Raw genomic sequence first — 17,096 nt, 5'->3', positions numbered from 1 at the left:
GTTTCACTCCTCCACCTTCAGAGTAGTAGTCATTAGATCGTTAGGATGTCATTGATTCTGAATATTATATGATTTGTTTATTCGATTCAGATCAACTGGTAATTATTGGTAAATTTGATCTTTTCAAAATATCCTTCTCCACTATTCTTGCAATCTGCAAAATCCTAACTAATTTTTTTTATTATTCTAATTTAACTTTCATCAGCATTGCCGAAACAACTACTAGCAATTTCACCTATAAAAGGAAAATTAAATCGTTACTAAAATATATCATGAATGAAGTAAATGTTTAAATCAGTTACCGCAACTTTTACTATTATTTTTTATGAACAAATCCTAGTAATGAATCAACTACTGAACTGATTATCGTTGCCGCGTAACTATTGTCAATTGCTGGAGTCATATCTTTCCAAAAGAAAATTTGGAGTATCACACGAAATGACGTTCTCGACATTTAAAACTATTTCGGCTTGAGTTCCACAAGGTAGCATCTTAGGACCTCTCCTATATCTGCTCTACACTGCTGACATTCCAACAACAAAAGGAATACTACTTGGAATCTTTGCTAACGACACAATTATTATGGCAAAAGATATATCTTTGCCTAAGGCAATAGAAAAAGTACAAGTGGCAGTGAAGAAAATCTACAAATGGACGAAAGATTTGAAAATTTAACTTAATAGCTCCAAATCTGTCCACGTTAATTTTGCATTGCAGCGAAATAATAAAAACTTAATTATATCACTTAATAGATCAAGAAGAATCAGCTAAATACCTTGGAATCCATCTAGACAGCAGATTAAATTGGAAACATCACGTTAGACAAAAAGCAAAACACATTAGAACCAAAATAAAACAACTATACTGGTTAGTCGGAAGATCCTCTCAACTTGATCAAAAATCAAAGAGGTTGATCTATAATACAATTATAAAACCAATTTGGATCTATGGGGTGCAAATATGGGGTTGCACTAAAAATTCAAATCAACTAGTCATACAACGCTGTCATCGAAGGTTCTTCAATTGATTACCAATGCCTATCGCTACGTAGCCAACGAAGAACTGCATGATGACCTGGAAATCAAATCGATTTGCGAAGTTATCCAAGATTTCGCCTTGAAACGTGGACAGCGCGCAGGATGTCAGGAGTTTGAAGCGTACAAAACCATACGAACTTATATAAAGTTGTATACGTTTAGTGTATACAATAGCTGTAAGTTATTATAATTTTACAGTTGAAGAATACATATTGATGTATTTTCTCGGACTCGTCTTGCTTGCGAATTAATCCAAGTACAAATGAAAAGTAGTAATAAATTAATTGTAAATTAAGATTGTACTAAGCGTATCTAATAAAGATGTTATAAAAAAAAGATTTGACTTCAGGACATCAATTAACGTTATGAATCGTTCTCATCTGCAGAGGTCCGAAAGTTGACCCGAATTTCTAAACTTGTATTATTGTTATATAAACTCCAATTCGAACATATTATGGTAAGATTTGTATGAAAAAAAGAGTTTGAATAATTATGCTGAAAAGTTAAATATTTGTGTTAAAAAACTCCGTAATAAAAGAGAATGAATTAGACTCAAGACAAAATGAAGATCTTGAAAATGTTGATAATAATAATTTCAACTGACAAAATGATTATTTCAACTGACTTTCCTTTATTGTGACTCACACAGTATTCCTGTGCGCTTTACGTTCACCATCACAAGGTTAATCATTGGAAATGTGCAGAATAAATCTTGAAATGGCGTGTTTTTGGGTTAAATTGGAACTTTTTTATATTTCAAGGTCTCCTTTTTACAAACGAGGGTTTATATGGACTGGAACTACTGTTTAACGTGGGCTCCGAATCACGGTCCTCGCCCTTAAGCTTAACCACTGGCTAGTGATCAGCTTAGAAATCATCCCGGAAGACATCCGGCCTCACCCAGCCTGGTTACTGGCGTGACTGGGGTCATTTTCCTTTTCGGATTTTACACTGTTTTCGAAGACAATCACAAATTTTAAACAGAACAGAACAGAAAGTGGACTGTTCTGTCACCTTTACCACTCCGCCAACCAAGCAGGCTTGCGGCTATTTGTTTTTTTCCTAAAGAAAAGACAAAAAATATCACAAAACATCGCAATAAATTGTGGTCGAAATTATTTGTCGTGTTATTTCAGTACGTGGTTGTACTATATAATCTTTTGATATAGTTACTTGCCGAGCCATTCTCGTAATCGGCAACGATATTTTATATTATACACGTTTTAGAACCGAGAATATTACACGTGAGTGATTAAAACATAATTATTAAGCGGAAGTGTGTCGATTTCCGAGAATTCGGATAAACGTAATTACTTTTGAACCGAACAGATTCGAATCATATCCCAAAATGGAACTGTTCTGTGGTTCATCTATAAAATTGCGTTGATTTTAAACTCATCATCAAGTAACATTTAATTTTCTATGTACTGTTCTTTCATTATAAATATTAGATCGATAAGAAAACAATTACGGTTTTGTATCATATTTTCTTAAATTTAAATAAATGAATTCTTAAATGGTTATGACACATTTATTAACACACTTTAATTAATTATTAAATAAATTGAGATATACACGTTGCATTAAAAACTGTATTTATCTAAATATTTTCTCTCCTCCTCACACAAAATAAACCGTAGAGACTTATCCGTACATCCGTAAATAGATATAAATAGTCCTGTTGCGACCTAATTACGCTTATTTATATTTAAGAAAATTGTTTAATTTTGAGTTTACGAAAATATAATGTTTTTTCTTTTGTTTAGTTTTGTTTCTTTAACTGTTTTTATAATATTTGTGACATGGGAAAAAATTATGACTTGAAACAATGTTAGATATTACATTGTATCGAATATCTGGCTAAAGAGCAAACAGAAAACCCGTGTCTAGCAAAAGGTATGCCTCATCGACTTGTTGTCGAGTGTTCCGGATAATGGGGTTCAGGTACCGAGGCTAGACGAGGCATATGGGAACTATAACCATAAACTTCAAGCAACTAAAGCAAACTAAAGACCCGAGATCGTGGAATTTTCTAGCATTCCTTAATAGTCCGTAACGCACGTGTGCTATCGGCGTAAGAAGCAGGAAGAGACTTTCACTACACGAATTTCTGAATGAATCCGGATACAGAAAAGGGTTTTTTGAACCAGCCTTCCCAACACTCACCAAGAACTCGAGGGAGAAGCTCTAGAGGTAAACACAATGCGTCGACAACGAGAATCACCGAGCTACTGGCCGAATCGTTCGAAAAACAAATGGAGTGTCTACCTTTTAACAAAGGAAGTGGCGCCATTCGAAACAAAAATGTCATCAGAGAGGACAACAATCTAGCGAAAATAACGCTTCCAAACTATCTCCAAAACCTTCTATTTGATAGACCTGATAGCTTTACTGCGTTCCTTTTTATCGGAGAGGTCTTTTGCAGTAAATATCGGTAAACACTATCCAGTCCTAAATCTGTCAAAGCAGGAGTCCCCCAAGGTTCCCCATTAGCCCCAGCATTATTCAACCTCTTTATGTCATACATTCCAATGAAGAAAGACGTTGAAAATGGTCCAATGGTTATATTTCTGGAGGTTGCAAATTCACCCCCAAAAAACCCAGGCCATAATCTCTGGCCATAATCTCTCATAGTCAGAGAGACATTTGCTCCTACCAGCTGAGAGTGGAAAACGTCTCAATCCTGTGGCGACGAAATGCCACATATCTCGGCCTCATCTTTGACCTTAAATTCTTATGATGGATACAGATCAATAAAGCACACAAATAAAGCAAATAAAGTTACTTCTCAGGCAAACTCTGAACACGCCATCGTTTGTCAGAAATACCTAATATCATCGGGAAACTGACACGCCAGAAATAAGACGGTTCGTTTTCTCGTTATACAATAAATTCCATGTAACCTTAGCTCTCTCCAAAAATGCCAACCTCAGATCCCTGTTGGAGACGTTCCCAACTAATAACCCCGAAGACTATCCCCCCAAAAACCGTCTAAGCTTCTCATACCCCAAATAACATCAGCAAGGAAACCTTTTCAGTTGGTAAATCAGTCCCAAAAAAAACAAAAAAATCGAGAATCAGAATTTTCAGCAAAATTAGACAGAATTGAAGAACAACATAATTAGCGAGAATAACAGAATTTACTAAAACATTGAATAATAACAGAATTAAGAACAAGGGAAAAAGTCAAGAGAGTTGAGAAGAAAGAATATCAGGAACAGTAAAATTATATGTCGTGTGTAACAGGACAATTAAAAAGTCCCCGGCCTACCATTTTTTTGGCAAAATTACTTTTTTTTGTTCAACATAATTCCCTTCAAGGATGATACACTGATTATAGCGACCCTCCAACTTTTCGATACCATTTTTGTAGTACGATTTGTCCTTTGCTTCAAAATAGGCCTCAGTTTCGTCGATCACCTCTTCATTCGACGAAAATTTCTTCGCAGCAAGATCTGATAACAGGAAGTAGTCTCTGGGGACCTAATTCATGGATTTTTGACACGATGCAGTCTTGGTGAAGCAGCACTTTCTTTTTCTTCAAATGCGGCCGTTTTCAGCGATTTCGTCCAATAACGCTATTTAATAATCGCTATAGATCGTCCTTCCGTTTTCGAGGTAATCAATCAAAATTATTCCATGCGCAATTATTCCATGTTGCATTTTCCCACGCTTTGGAGGGGGTTCATCGTATGCAGTCCACTCGGATGACTGTCGATTGGACTTGGATGGGTGAAATGATGGAGCCATATTTCATCCATTGTTCCACATCGACGCAAAAACTCGGGTTTATTACGTTTGATCATCTTCAAACACTGTTCCGAATCATCAGCTCGTCGTCGTTTTTGGTCAAAAGTGAGCTCGCGCGGCACCCACTTTGCACAGAGCTTTCTCATACCCAAATATTCATGAATGATATGTTGTACACGTTCAGTTGATATCTTTAGAGTATCTGCTATTTCATTCAATTTCAATATACGGTCATTCAAAATCATTTTGTAGATTTTTGTAATGTTTTTGTGGGTAACAGCCTCGTCCACTGCGTTCACCGTCTTGGATGTTCATTTCACCACATCTAAACATAACATACCAATCCTTGATGGTTGATTTTCCTGGGGCAGTGTCCGGAAACTCGGCATCAAGCCAAGTTTTTGCTTCAACTGTATTTTTTCCCTTCAAAAAGCAATATTTTATCTACACGGGAAATTCCTTTTTATAAATTTTTTTCAGAACAACAAAAATTGCGTCACACAAAATCCTATAAATCACACTATATGCTATGAAGCTTGGGGCTAACTAAAAAGCATATAGATTTAATTCTAGTAGCGCCATCTATGTGTCAGGCTGGGGACTTTTCAATTGACATGTTATAATCATGGGTCCGATAACGAGATCAATATTAGCTAAACTAGACAGACGATTTAGTAAGTAATTTCCATCCAATTCATGATTCTTTCACGTATCGATTAAATGTATATGTTTTTATATTATTCGATTAAATAAACAAATTCGTCTTTGTGCATTAATTTATGCAAAGAAGAGAGAAAATAAATTAAATATTAGTAATTATTTACGAAATTGTTTTCTTTCCTTAACAACTCATTAATCATTGTCAGAAAAATGTTGAAGAATATAATAATGAATAGTTTAACTTACAAGGATAGATAGATAAGTTGCGTGGTGTTTGGAGAAAATTTATCGATCCGAGTTCAATACGTTTACAGTTTTGGATAGCAGTTAGGGATGTGAACGTCTGGAATGTCTGGAAACAGTGTATTCATCAACAGCTAAGCTTCAGACTGCAGTTCTTTGAGAATTTGGGCTGAATTTCTATCTAATAAGTCTATCAATTCATTGTCTTCCAAGAGTTTTAGTCCTCCAAACAGCTCTTGTTCTTAATAGATGTACTGTATACTGTTTGAACTGTGAAATTTTATCAGAACAAGATCAGTCGAATAAATTGAAAAAAAATACAAGCTTTCAATTTATTAAATTCAACTAGTATTGAATTCACAATCCCGAGGTACATAAAACAATGATTGTGTAGAGCTGGCGAAATTAGTGATAGTGAGTTAGTGAAATAAGTTTCTAAATTCATATTAATAATCGTCCAAAAGAAAACATTGCCTACTATACTTATGGATATTCGATCGCTAATACTATTTTTTTTATCAAAGAACAATACATAATATATTTCAAAATATTTTAATTTCCGCTTCTCCCATTCCATCCATTTTTCCCATTTTCCCAGTTTCTTCCCATTTCCACAAAATAAAAAAGCCCTGGAGGTCACAACAAAATTAGTGCTATAACATCAGCTCTTTGCGGCGGTTTGTGATCTGATTTGTACAGTCAAGTGTTCGGGCTAACATATGTTGGTCCAAGGTCCACTAGCGTCCAAGGATGATTCAATCTGATAATAAGTCACATACATATTTTGCGGTATCAGCTTACGTACGTCAATATTTACAGGGACAATAACCGATTTTGAACGACCTTCATAAAAAATGTTATACTGCTATAGCCAGGCCAGCCGCTAGCCGTACAACTCTACGCTGAGCGTAGAGATATTTCGATCGCTCAATTTTCTCTTATCGTCAATTTCAGTTAAATTTCTTTTATCGTTAAAAATCTAATGAAATTAATCGATATTCTGTTGAATTAATTTACGGTGAAAATAATCCTCTGAGATTTTTTAAATTTATTAATATGTTATTACTAGTCGTTGTCCAGTAACTTACAGTTTTTCTTTACGGTAACTTAAAATTAAGTACTTATCTAGAAAACCTATTGATCCTTAGTCTCTAATAAGATAAAAGATTAGTAACACTCTGTTTTAACACAGTGTTTTTACCATTTAGTACACTTCATTACACAACTACAAAAGATCAGACGATTTAATTTTCTTGAGTCTGCGTACTAATTCACTGTTATCCAAAAGTTGCAGCACTTTGGTGTTTACATGGGAATGGAGTGTTTCCGCATGTCTTGTGGTAAATCTCTTAATTGTCTCTATAATAGTTGGAATCCGAAGGTCTCGGCATAAGTAACTATTCACCAACATACACCAGGAATAGTTTCTTCCATTGTTGAGCAAGCTTGGTCTTATTTAACTCTAAACAGATATAGGATTTTAAAAATTAAACGTGTTACTTGGATAACATTTTATCGATTTTATGTTCGAATGCTTTATCAAAGATCTTTCAATTATGTCTGTGATTTTATATACCTGATCAATTGTTGAATCTTTGCTTATAAGACCAAACTAATTTGCAGGTATTAGATTGTTTCTATGTATGATTGGTTTTAATTTTTTTAACAGAAGTTTTTCGAATACTTTGGATACTACTGGTGGTGGTGAAATTGGCCCTTCGTTCAGTCGAAATTACTTATTACCATATTACGAGTTCGAAATTCCTCCCAAAGCCCATCAAACACTTTCAGAAACTTATACTGACGATCTGGTCAGTCATATGACAGTGTTGATTGTGATATCAGTGACAAAGGGCGATCTAAAAAACCAAGGAAGTTCGAACACAATTAGTTGCAGGACTTGGACTAAAATCCAACTCAAAATTTCACGTACTTTCATACAGCTTACCGGTTGTTGAATCAACGGTTTTCAAACATTTACTGGGAAATATCCAAAAGGAGAGCAAATAACTACTACGCGGATTAACTGAAAATGCCATTTGGTACTTTCTACTTTCATTTAAGCGTTCCATTAAAAAAAAAGAAGAGTTTCCTATGGCGTACTAATCGTCCATAAGCTTGAAATTAATCCAAAAATGTAATGAGACATCCGAGACATTTACTTAAATATCTAATTTTGTTTTTCTTTTTAGTTTTTAGATATTTTAATCTTTATAATTCCACTATTATATTCGCCAGAATTTTAATTGTTTTTTGATTATATATATATTAAACGTTATTTCTTTTCTTCAGTGTAAACATGTTCTACATGGATTCCATTTAAGATTAAATGTTTATTTTTATTTTATGTATCTTTCAGTAATATCGAAAGTTCTTCAATCGTATAATATGGGATCATATTGTGAATGAAATAGTCACTTCAATTTGATCATTTGTATGTGTTTGTAGGTAATTTTAGGCCTAGAACATATGCACCGAAGATATATAGTCTACAGAGACCTTAAACCGGCTAACATACTACTGGACGAGCATGGACATGTTCGAATCTCCGACCTGGGTTTGGCCTGTGATTTTAGCAAGAAGAAGCCCCACGCCAGCGTAGGCACTCATGGCTACATGGCACCAGAAGTATTATCCAAAGTAAGATCATTGTTACGTCCTAAATTAACTTAGTGAAATTTTATTTGACGCAACATATTGATTTCCTTTTGAGTAATAATTAAACTGTGAAAATTGTCAGATCATAAACATTTTCTTATAGATATATTTAAGTTCCATAGTAAAACTCGTCCTATTAAAATGTTGTGTTTAAAGTATAGGATAAGCAATCTGTTTATTATTTTGCTTTGTAATACATGTTTCAAAATTTGCTCAAACATAATATTAAAACTTAATATTAAAAAATATGATATGGTCCCTTTGCTTTATGAATTATAGTTAATCTTAAAGAAAGTTAGGAAATATTGATTTTTTTAAATATTAAAGTGATACCGACAATAGGCAATAATTTTATTATGTAAATTATATGCTTAATATAAATCATAACTTAAATCATATGCTAGGTTCGATATCTATAGCTTGGTCTAATCTCATCAGATTAGATGGTAGAATCTAACTGACTGTCAACTACATTGAGAACTCTTTATATACAGATATTAAAATAAAGGACAATTCACTTGAAAAATTTTACTTTATTTACATTAAAATATTACGGTACATTTTAAAAATCTATTATACATTCACTAGCACACACTAAAACATTTTCTTTTTCCCAATGAGGCTCACCTTTGTACATTTTCGCTTGTGGAAAAAATCTGGTCCAATAGTAGTCTGTTATCATTGAAATACTCTGTTTTCTTGGTATATTTTCTTCATTTCCATATCGTTAGTATCCTGGTAAAATCGTTTAGCTTGCTCTTCACGTATATCTCCCAAATTCTCCAAAAATCGAGATGGGAATGAAGAAAATATACTTTTAGACTCATTAGGCAGCCTAAAGCTAGAAATACTTTTTTACTTAGTACTTAATAGAAGAATACTTAATATATGAAAACTTAATATACTGAAGTACTTAATAGCTTTTTTGGCTATTTGTTTTATGCTAAAAGCTAAATACCCTTTTTTATGATTCGTCATAGTCGTGATGAATTGTGGGTTAGTGACAAGCCTGGTTCGTTGAAAATACCTTGATTCACCTTTGCTTCTGAGAGGCCTAGAAACTTTGAAACCATGTAGTTGGAGCAGTCTCCATCTTTGGGAAGAAAGTTTACAAATTGCTTCATCGATCCTAACTTTATGCGCAGCGGTGGTGATAGAACTTTATGTGGAGGTACCAGTGTTTCTTGGATGGCGTTCTTTTTATCAACTTTAAACTCCCTTGGTAGGTAACTACTTTTGGTCCAGTATTTTTCTCCATGTTCTTATCCTTCGCTAGAAAAATATTACTTTATTTACATTAACCTTTAACGATATTTAAAAAAAAATCTAATATACATTCACTAGTACACACTAAAACATTTTCTTTTTCCCAATGAGCCTCATCCTTGTACATTTTCGCTTGTGGAAAAAATCTGGTCCAATAGTAGTCTGTTATCATTGAGATGCTCTTTTTTCTTAGTATATTTTCTTCATCCCCATCTCTTTAATGTCCTAGTAAAATCGTTTACCTTGCTCTTCACTTACATTTAGAAGAAGAATACTTAATATACTGAAATAAATAGATGCTTTTATGGCTATTTGATTTTAGTTACAGTCTTTATAATTGTTAAAAATGTTCTATGACCTCCCTAAAATCTATATACCCTTTTTTATGATTCGTCATAGTCGTGATGAATTGTGGGTTAGTCATAAGCCTGGTTCGATGAAAACACCTTCATTCGCACACACTAAAACATTTTCTTTTACCCAATAGGGATCCTCTTTGTACATTTTCGCTTGTGAAAAAAATCTGGTCATTGAAACGTCCAGCCTTTTATCATTGAGATGCTCTTTTTTCTTGGTATATTTTCTTCATCTCCATATCTTTAGTATCCTGGTAAAATCGTTTACCTTGCTCTTCACGTATATCTCCCAAATTCTCCAAAAATCGAGGTTTTAATGAAGAAAATGTACTTTTAGGCTCATTAGGTAGGCAGCTGGAAATACTTTTTTTACTTACTACTTAATAGAAGAATACTTAATATACTGAAATACTTAATAGCCTTTTTTGGCTATTTGATTTTAGTTTGGGTCTTTATAATTGCTAAGAATGTTCTATAACCTCCCTAAAAGCAATTTACCCTTTTTTTATGATTCGTCATAGTCGTGGTGAATTGTGGGTTAGTCACAAGCCTGGTTCGTTGAAAATACTTTCATTCACCTTTATTTCTTAGAGGCCTAGAAACTTTGAAACTATGTAATTGGAGCAGTCTCCATTTTTAGGAAGTGTATTTACAAATTGCTTCATCAATCCCAACTTTATGTGCAGCGGTGGTAATAGAACTTTATGTGGAGGTACCAATTTTTTTGGAGGACATTCTTTTCATCAACTTTAAACTCTCTTGGTGGCTAACTCCTTTGGGTCCAGTATTTTTTTTCTATGTTCGTATCCTTCGCTTGAAATATATTACTTTATTTACATTAACCTTTAACGATATTTTTTTAAAAATCTAATATACATTCATTAGCACGCACTAAAACATTTTCTTTTTCCCAATAGAGCTTCAGTTTGTACATTTTCGCTTGTGAAAAAAATCTGGTCACTGAAACGTCCAATAATAGCCTATTATCATTGAGATACTCTTTTTCCTTTTAAATTGTTCACTTTGCCCTTCACTCGTATCTCCCAAATTTTCCAGAAAGTAGTAGTCGTGGAAATGAAGAAAATGTACTTTTAGACTCATTAGGCAGCCTAAAGCTGGAAATACTTTTTTACTTAATACTTAATGCCTTTTTTTGAATATTTGTTTTTAGTTAGAGCCTTTATGATTGGCTAATAATTTTATATGACCGGAACTTTTAGGGATAAAAGCAATTCAAGGGAATTTGATAAACCCAGCTTATTGTCTAAGCAACATGTAAAAAATTTTAAAATGGCCACACACATATGTCAGTATGGTCTTCATATTTTAATTTGCGAAGAACCAATACCAAGTTTTGCAGGTTTCTTTTATGTGTACGAGAACATAAAAATCACTGTTGTGAAGCAGAACTGCGGCTTCTTGAGGCTTTTTTTAATAAGTCTAAAAAACGCCATTATGCGATATTGTATTTTGAATCAGTTCGTGTGGTAGCTGTTGAAAACATTTGATTCATCAAGTTCTAACTGCCTGAAAGTTTTTTAACAGTCTTATCTGGGATTTCGTCCAAAAATATTTCGGTTCGAAGGTTCGAGTTGAGTTGTCCTACATACTATATGGTTAAAGTTGATTACGAATTTCTGGTAGCTTCTCTGATCTCTATTTTAATGTTACCATTAACTCATTACTTTTGTTCAATGTTAGTTCCTTTCTTTACTCATTTGTCGTTAATGCCATTGTTGTAAAATCACTGTTCTATTTAAGTGTGTATTCTACTCTAAAAATATGAATTTTAGGTATGAAAATGAAATAAAAAAACAAGTAATATTTTTACTATCCTTATATTATATATATTATTAATGTTTTAAGAATACATAAAGGAAATAAATGTGAAAAAATTCAAAATCCAATAATTCAATCAAACAGTTAGAGGCTGATGAAGAGTAGTATCTCAAAAAAATGACAGACTGTTGTTGACACGATTGCAACCTTCCTAATAAAATGAATCCAGAATTTTTTTTCAAAAATTCACCTAATTACAGCTGTTGGAAAAAACGAGATTTTTTTACCAGATTTATATTACTGTTTAAAGCATATATGAAAGAAAAAAAAGGTTGAAAAATAAAATATCCAAAAAATTACAAACTGATGAAGTGGATGGCCTCAAAGAAATGGCGCGCCCTCGTTGACATGATTGCAAACACCTTAGTAATCTGGATCCAAAAAAAGAAGAAAATTCTTAATATAACAAAGTCCTGTTATTGTACAAAGTAAAAAAGTCAGACATTTTTTTTCGCTAAATTACAGCTGTTAGAAAAAAGAAACATTTTTTAGATTTTTTTGACATTTTCGATTTTTTTTAAGAATGCAAATTTTGAATTGCAAATTAAAGTTCAATTAGTTTAATAAAACTTAAGATATCATGTCAGTGGTCTCGAAAAAAAAACTAAAAACTAGTTACGAGCAAAAAACGTTTAAAGTTTCATTTTTAGGTGTCGCTTCTCTAAAACAGCTCCGAAAATAATTTAAATTTCCAGGACTGTCTAAGAATATCCCCTTAAATAAATGCTAATTACTCAGCAACTTGTCTATACCACCCATATTTGTGAAAAAAAAACTTATTAAACGACACTGGTAAAGCGAGTTTTACTCTGGAACACTTATAGTCTATTCAAATTTTTTTTTGAATGCGTCATGGATATTTGTTTCATCGAAACATTGCAATGTTGCCGCATCAACTCTGAGTTTTAGTTCATTTTGTCTTTGAGATTTACAAAAATTCTAATCTGAATAAAATAATTGAACAAAATTGTTATCAAATATAATTTATTTTAACATTATAGTAAATCTAATACATATATTATCAAAGGACTTAAAACTACAATTAAGAACACAGGTATAATAATTTGTAGGTTAGATTTGTTTTGTTTACATTGAACTCTTTTCCACACCATCCATTAGGTAGAGTTTCTAGGCTCGTTTTTTTATGTAGTGGCATCCCCCTGGAGGCCTTATCCACCTAATTAACAATTGTATATCTGAGAAAAGTATTTTACTTTCATTCGAGAGCATATTTACCTTTTTACGTTTAGTTCTTGTTTCCTTCGACGGTGTGTTTACTTGTCAAGTCATCTTGGTATCACTGTATATTTTATTTCTTCTGCTACTATCTGTGTACACTATTCTTCATAAATTCTGTGTAATGCATTTACCATATCTACAAAACAGTTAGTATTCATTTTCTCCTCATACGTTCTAACCTAATGCTCATGTTTAATTTTGAGCGATTACAATCATATCTGTGCGCACAAATCTTTCACGCCTTACAATATGATTTTCTACAGTTATATTCAATTAATTATGTGCATACCTTTAGTTGTCTCCACTCTCATCACTCCGTCACAGGAATTTCCAGCATTGCACAGCTTTATCACATATCCTGAAAGTATCCTTCATGAATTACTTCCTCTGTATGTCTTATCGAGTTCATCCAAACCGAAAGTATTATGGTTGACAATGCTTGGTTGGCAATATCCTTCTTAACCAGCAATATATCTGCAATTAATTATTGATAAATGTAATAACCAACAAAACCTAATGGAATGCTATTGTAACTTTTACCTTTTTCCATCAATTTTTGTTGACTTTACACTTTTTTTGTTACTGTCTTCCCAAGAGTGTCACAATGAACCATTTTGAAATATTCAGGTGTCATCAAGATACACAAATTCAAATAGTTTATCTTCGTTGGTCTTATTTTATGCCTTTAAAAATTGAAGTATTTTTAAGGTAATGTCTGGAAGTTCCATTAAGCCTCTCCGAGGGTTATCTTTACACCTATGCTCTGTAAAAATGTATGAAAGGATGTCTTATATCTCTCAAAAAGCTGCATGTTCCTAATTATTTTATGTATACTTTCCAGACAGACAATTTTCTCTAAAATAATTTTATTAAATTATGTTTATATCGCTAAAGTAGTTTGTGTACTTACTGTTTTTATACATTTCGTATATTTAGTCTCGAATAGAACCTATATCAAAATGGTCAAGATTCGTCACCCACTTTATATGTAGACGGGTTTTCTTGGGTGAATCGAACTTATTATTCTTCATTTTGTAAGCGATGTTATTCACAGTACCCACACTAATATTTAGCGCGGCAGCAACCCGCTAAAAACATTTTCAATAAAATTGTAGAGACTTATATTATTTAATATCATCAATTATGTTATTTAGATTAAATTTTTCTTGTATGTCAAAGCCAAACTGAACTAAAACTTAGAGTTGATGCGGCAACATTGTAATGTTTCTATATGTGTGTAAAACAGGCAAGGTGAAAACTAAAAAAAAACAAATTTTAGGGTACCCCATATGACTCTTCAGCTGATTGGTTCAGCTTTGGCTGTATGCTATACAAATTGCTCAAAGGTAACAGAATCTTACGATAATCTACCCGAAATACACGAGTTTTATCCCGTTACAGGTCATTCTCCCTTCCGCCAGCATAAAACAAAAGACAAACACGAAATCGATCGGATGACCCTGACCATGAACGTCGAATTGCCAGATTCATTTTCTAGGGATTTGAAATCGTTACTCGAGGGCCTGTTACAGAGGGACGTGGATAAGAGGTGATCCAGTTGTTTGGCATCGAGCCGGGCCCATTATTCTCGTATGTTTTACGATTTTTCAGGTTAGGGTGTCGGGGTAGCGGGGCCGAAGAAGTTAAGCAGCACTCGTTCTTCGCCGGATTGGACTGGAGTCAAGTGTACAACCAGAAATATAACCCGCCCTTGGTTCCGCCGAGGGGTGAGGTGAATGCAGCAGACGCATTTGACATCGGATCGTTTGATGAGGAAGACACCAAAGGCATCAAGGTATTTTTTTTTGTTTTGAAAACTTAAACTGTAAATAGCATCAATTGGCATGGGTTTTTTTTTGTAAATGAGACAATTGGTTATTTTATTTCAACAAAATAAATTTATGTTAGTTATGAACCATTCAAATCAGGCCTATAAATTAATTTCAAGGGATTTAAAACAGATGGTTTTACTGTATATAGGTTTTACTTTTTGTACTTCAGTTTAAAGAAAAAGGCGACTAAAGGTCATTGAATTATGGGTGAAGCTTGTAGCAACCACGCTCTATCGATTACAACATGTGAATACTGGTTTCCATGTTTTAAAAGTGGTGATTTTGGTACTGAAGACAAACGGCGACAAACGGAAAACTCGATGAAACTATCAAAGGATAGCTATCGACTACAGTTGTGTTTATGTGTTTGGGCCGAGCACTGGGTGAAAAACAGCCGGAATACGATCAAAGTACTGCTTGTTCCGGCATATGAGTTTTAACTAGCGTTTAAATGTTTTATCGTATTTTAATATGTTAATTCCTATGTTTAAATAATATACTATAATAATTATAAACAACACAATAAAACTTATATAAAACCTAAAAACTAAAGAAGTACAATAACCATAAATACTATATAAAAATTAAACATATATCTAATCATAGAAAAAAACTAATTCATGACATAATTAAAAATGATCGCACAATAACTACTAGAGCTTTTTTAAATAAAATAAATGCTTAATTTATTATTGAATGGAAATATTTTTTAACAAAAATCGAGAGAGTAATCGAAATATTACCTATTATTGCCATAAAACCAGTCAAAAGTATTTTATTATTTATCATTCACCATCTTAATCTTTTTACCCTATTACAATATATACAATATATATATATATATATATATATATATATATATATATATATATATATATATATATATACACTAATATAATAGATATAGCCAGAACGTTAAAAATCAATCGAATGAAACTAGTAGAACCAACAATAGTAAATAAAGTATACGACTGAAACAGTCGATAGTAACAAAATCAGTCGGGCCGAAAATAGGGCCTGGAAACAGTGAACTGTAACAGTCGCTGGGAAAAAGTATTAAAATCAGATTAAATAAGGGTTTTGTATATTTTTATTTAATTATTACAACGATTATTATGTACGTATTTTATTTTAAAGTTTTTGTTTGTGTTAAAAATCTAAGTTTGATTATTTTTTAATTTTTAGTGATTTCTTTATTTATTTTTTGAGGTCGGTTCAATTTATTTGTTAAAAATATTTTATTTTTCTATTTTTAGTGTTATTGTATATGTGATATTTACTCAATAAATTAGGCAGTTATTTTATTTAATATTACAATGGGTAGGCCAAGTAAAGGTACAGTCCGTTTGAGAAAAAATAACATTAAAAAATCAATGATTGAAAATAAGAAACGCTTCAGGCCCCGGGGTCCACCACTTAGCCTAGGTGATTGGCCAAATATTCTAACTAAACAACAATAAAAAGTTATTGTCCCCGCCGGGAATCGAACCGCCGACCTCCGTTTGGGAGTTAAAGGCTTTAACCTTTACACTATACAAGCAGGTGTCTACGATATTTCTACGAAGTCTTATATGACACAGTTAATACTTAAAAAGCAATCTGAATGGCTTTTGCACTGAACAACTTTCGATTTTCCGTCACAGCGTGTCTGTGTCACTGTATGAGAGTAAATTTTCGATGGTTACGGACCATATTTGATTAAGCAAAATAAATGAACTTAAATAAAATTCACCACTTATTTAAAATATCAAAAACAAAAATATCTAAATAAAAAAAAGTATAAAACTGTTTACTAATAAACAAATTACATTAAATAATGCAACCCGATATTTAGTTATTAGTGATTAACTATTTATAATAATAAACTATTTAATCTTTTACAGCTCACAGAAGCAGATCAAGATTTGTATAAAAATTTCCCATTAGTTATATCGGAAAGGTGGCAGAATGAAGTAGCAGAAACTGTCTTCGAATCCGTCAACCAGGAAGCAGACAAGAATGAAAGGAAAAAACCCAAACAAAAGAAACTGTATGATGACGAAAAAGGTATATTGCAAATTTTCTTATGAATCATTACATTCTTACAAATTTCTTCTTTATAGAGTCAGATTGTATTCTACATGGCAAGATCAAAAGGCTAGGAGGACCTTGGTCAGCTTCCTGGCAGTTAAGATATGCAAAATTATACCCGAATCGGTAAAAATGACTATATATAA

At 32.7% G+C, this 17,096-nt stretch overlaps 1 protein-coding gene across 3 annotated transcripts in view; it reads left to right on the top strand.

Moving 5' to 3' along the window:
* Positions 1 to 17,096, top strand: part of Gprk1 (G protein-coupled receptor kinase 1) — a 270,383-nt gene that overhangs the window by 250,594 nt on the left and 2,693 nt on the right. For all 3 annotated transcript variants that reach the window (XM_076402702.1, XM_076402691.1, XM_076402710.1), the window contains 6 exons: positions 8,139 to 8,330; positions 14,328 to 14,394; positions 14,450 to 14,597; positions 14,660 to 14,843; positions 16,764 to 16,926; positions 16,983 to 17,076. In XM_076402702.1, the coding sequence (XP_076258817.1) occupies positions 8,139 to 8,330; positions 14,328 to 14,394; positions 14,450 to 14,597; positions 14,660 to 14,843; positions 16,764 to 16,926; positions 16,983 to 17,076 (848 nt within the window). The remainder of the gene's footprint in view (positions 1 to 8,138; positions 8,331 to 14,327; positions 14,395 to 14,449; positions 14,598 to 14,659; positions 14,844 to 16,763; positions 16,927 to 16,982; positions 17,077 to 17,096) is intronic.

The sequence above is a fragment of the Rhynchophorus ferrugineus genome, unplaced genomic scaffold (assembly GCF_030347505.1).
Source record: "Rhynchophorus ferrugineus isolate W39M unplaced genomic scaffold, kcgeb_rfMv2 rfM1, whole genome shotgun sequence".
In the NCBI taxonomy this organism is placed as follows: domain Eukaryota; kingdom Metazoa; phylum Arthropoda; class Insecta; order Coleoptera; family Curculionidae; genus Rhynchophorus; species Rhynchophorus ferrugineus.
The sequence above is the reverse complement of the archived record's forward strand: the minus strand, read 5'-3'. Positions and strand labels throughout refer to the sequence as shown.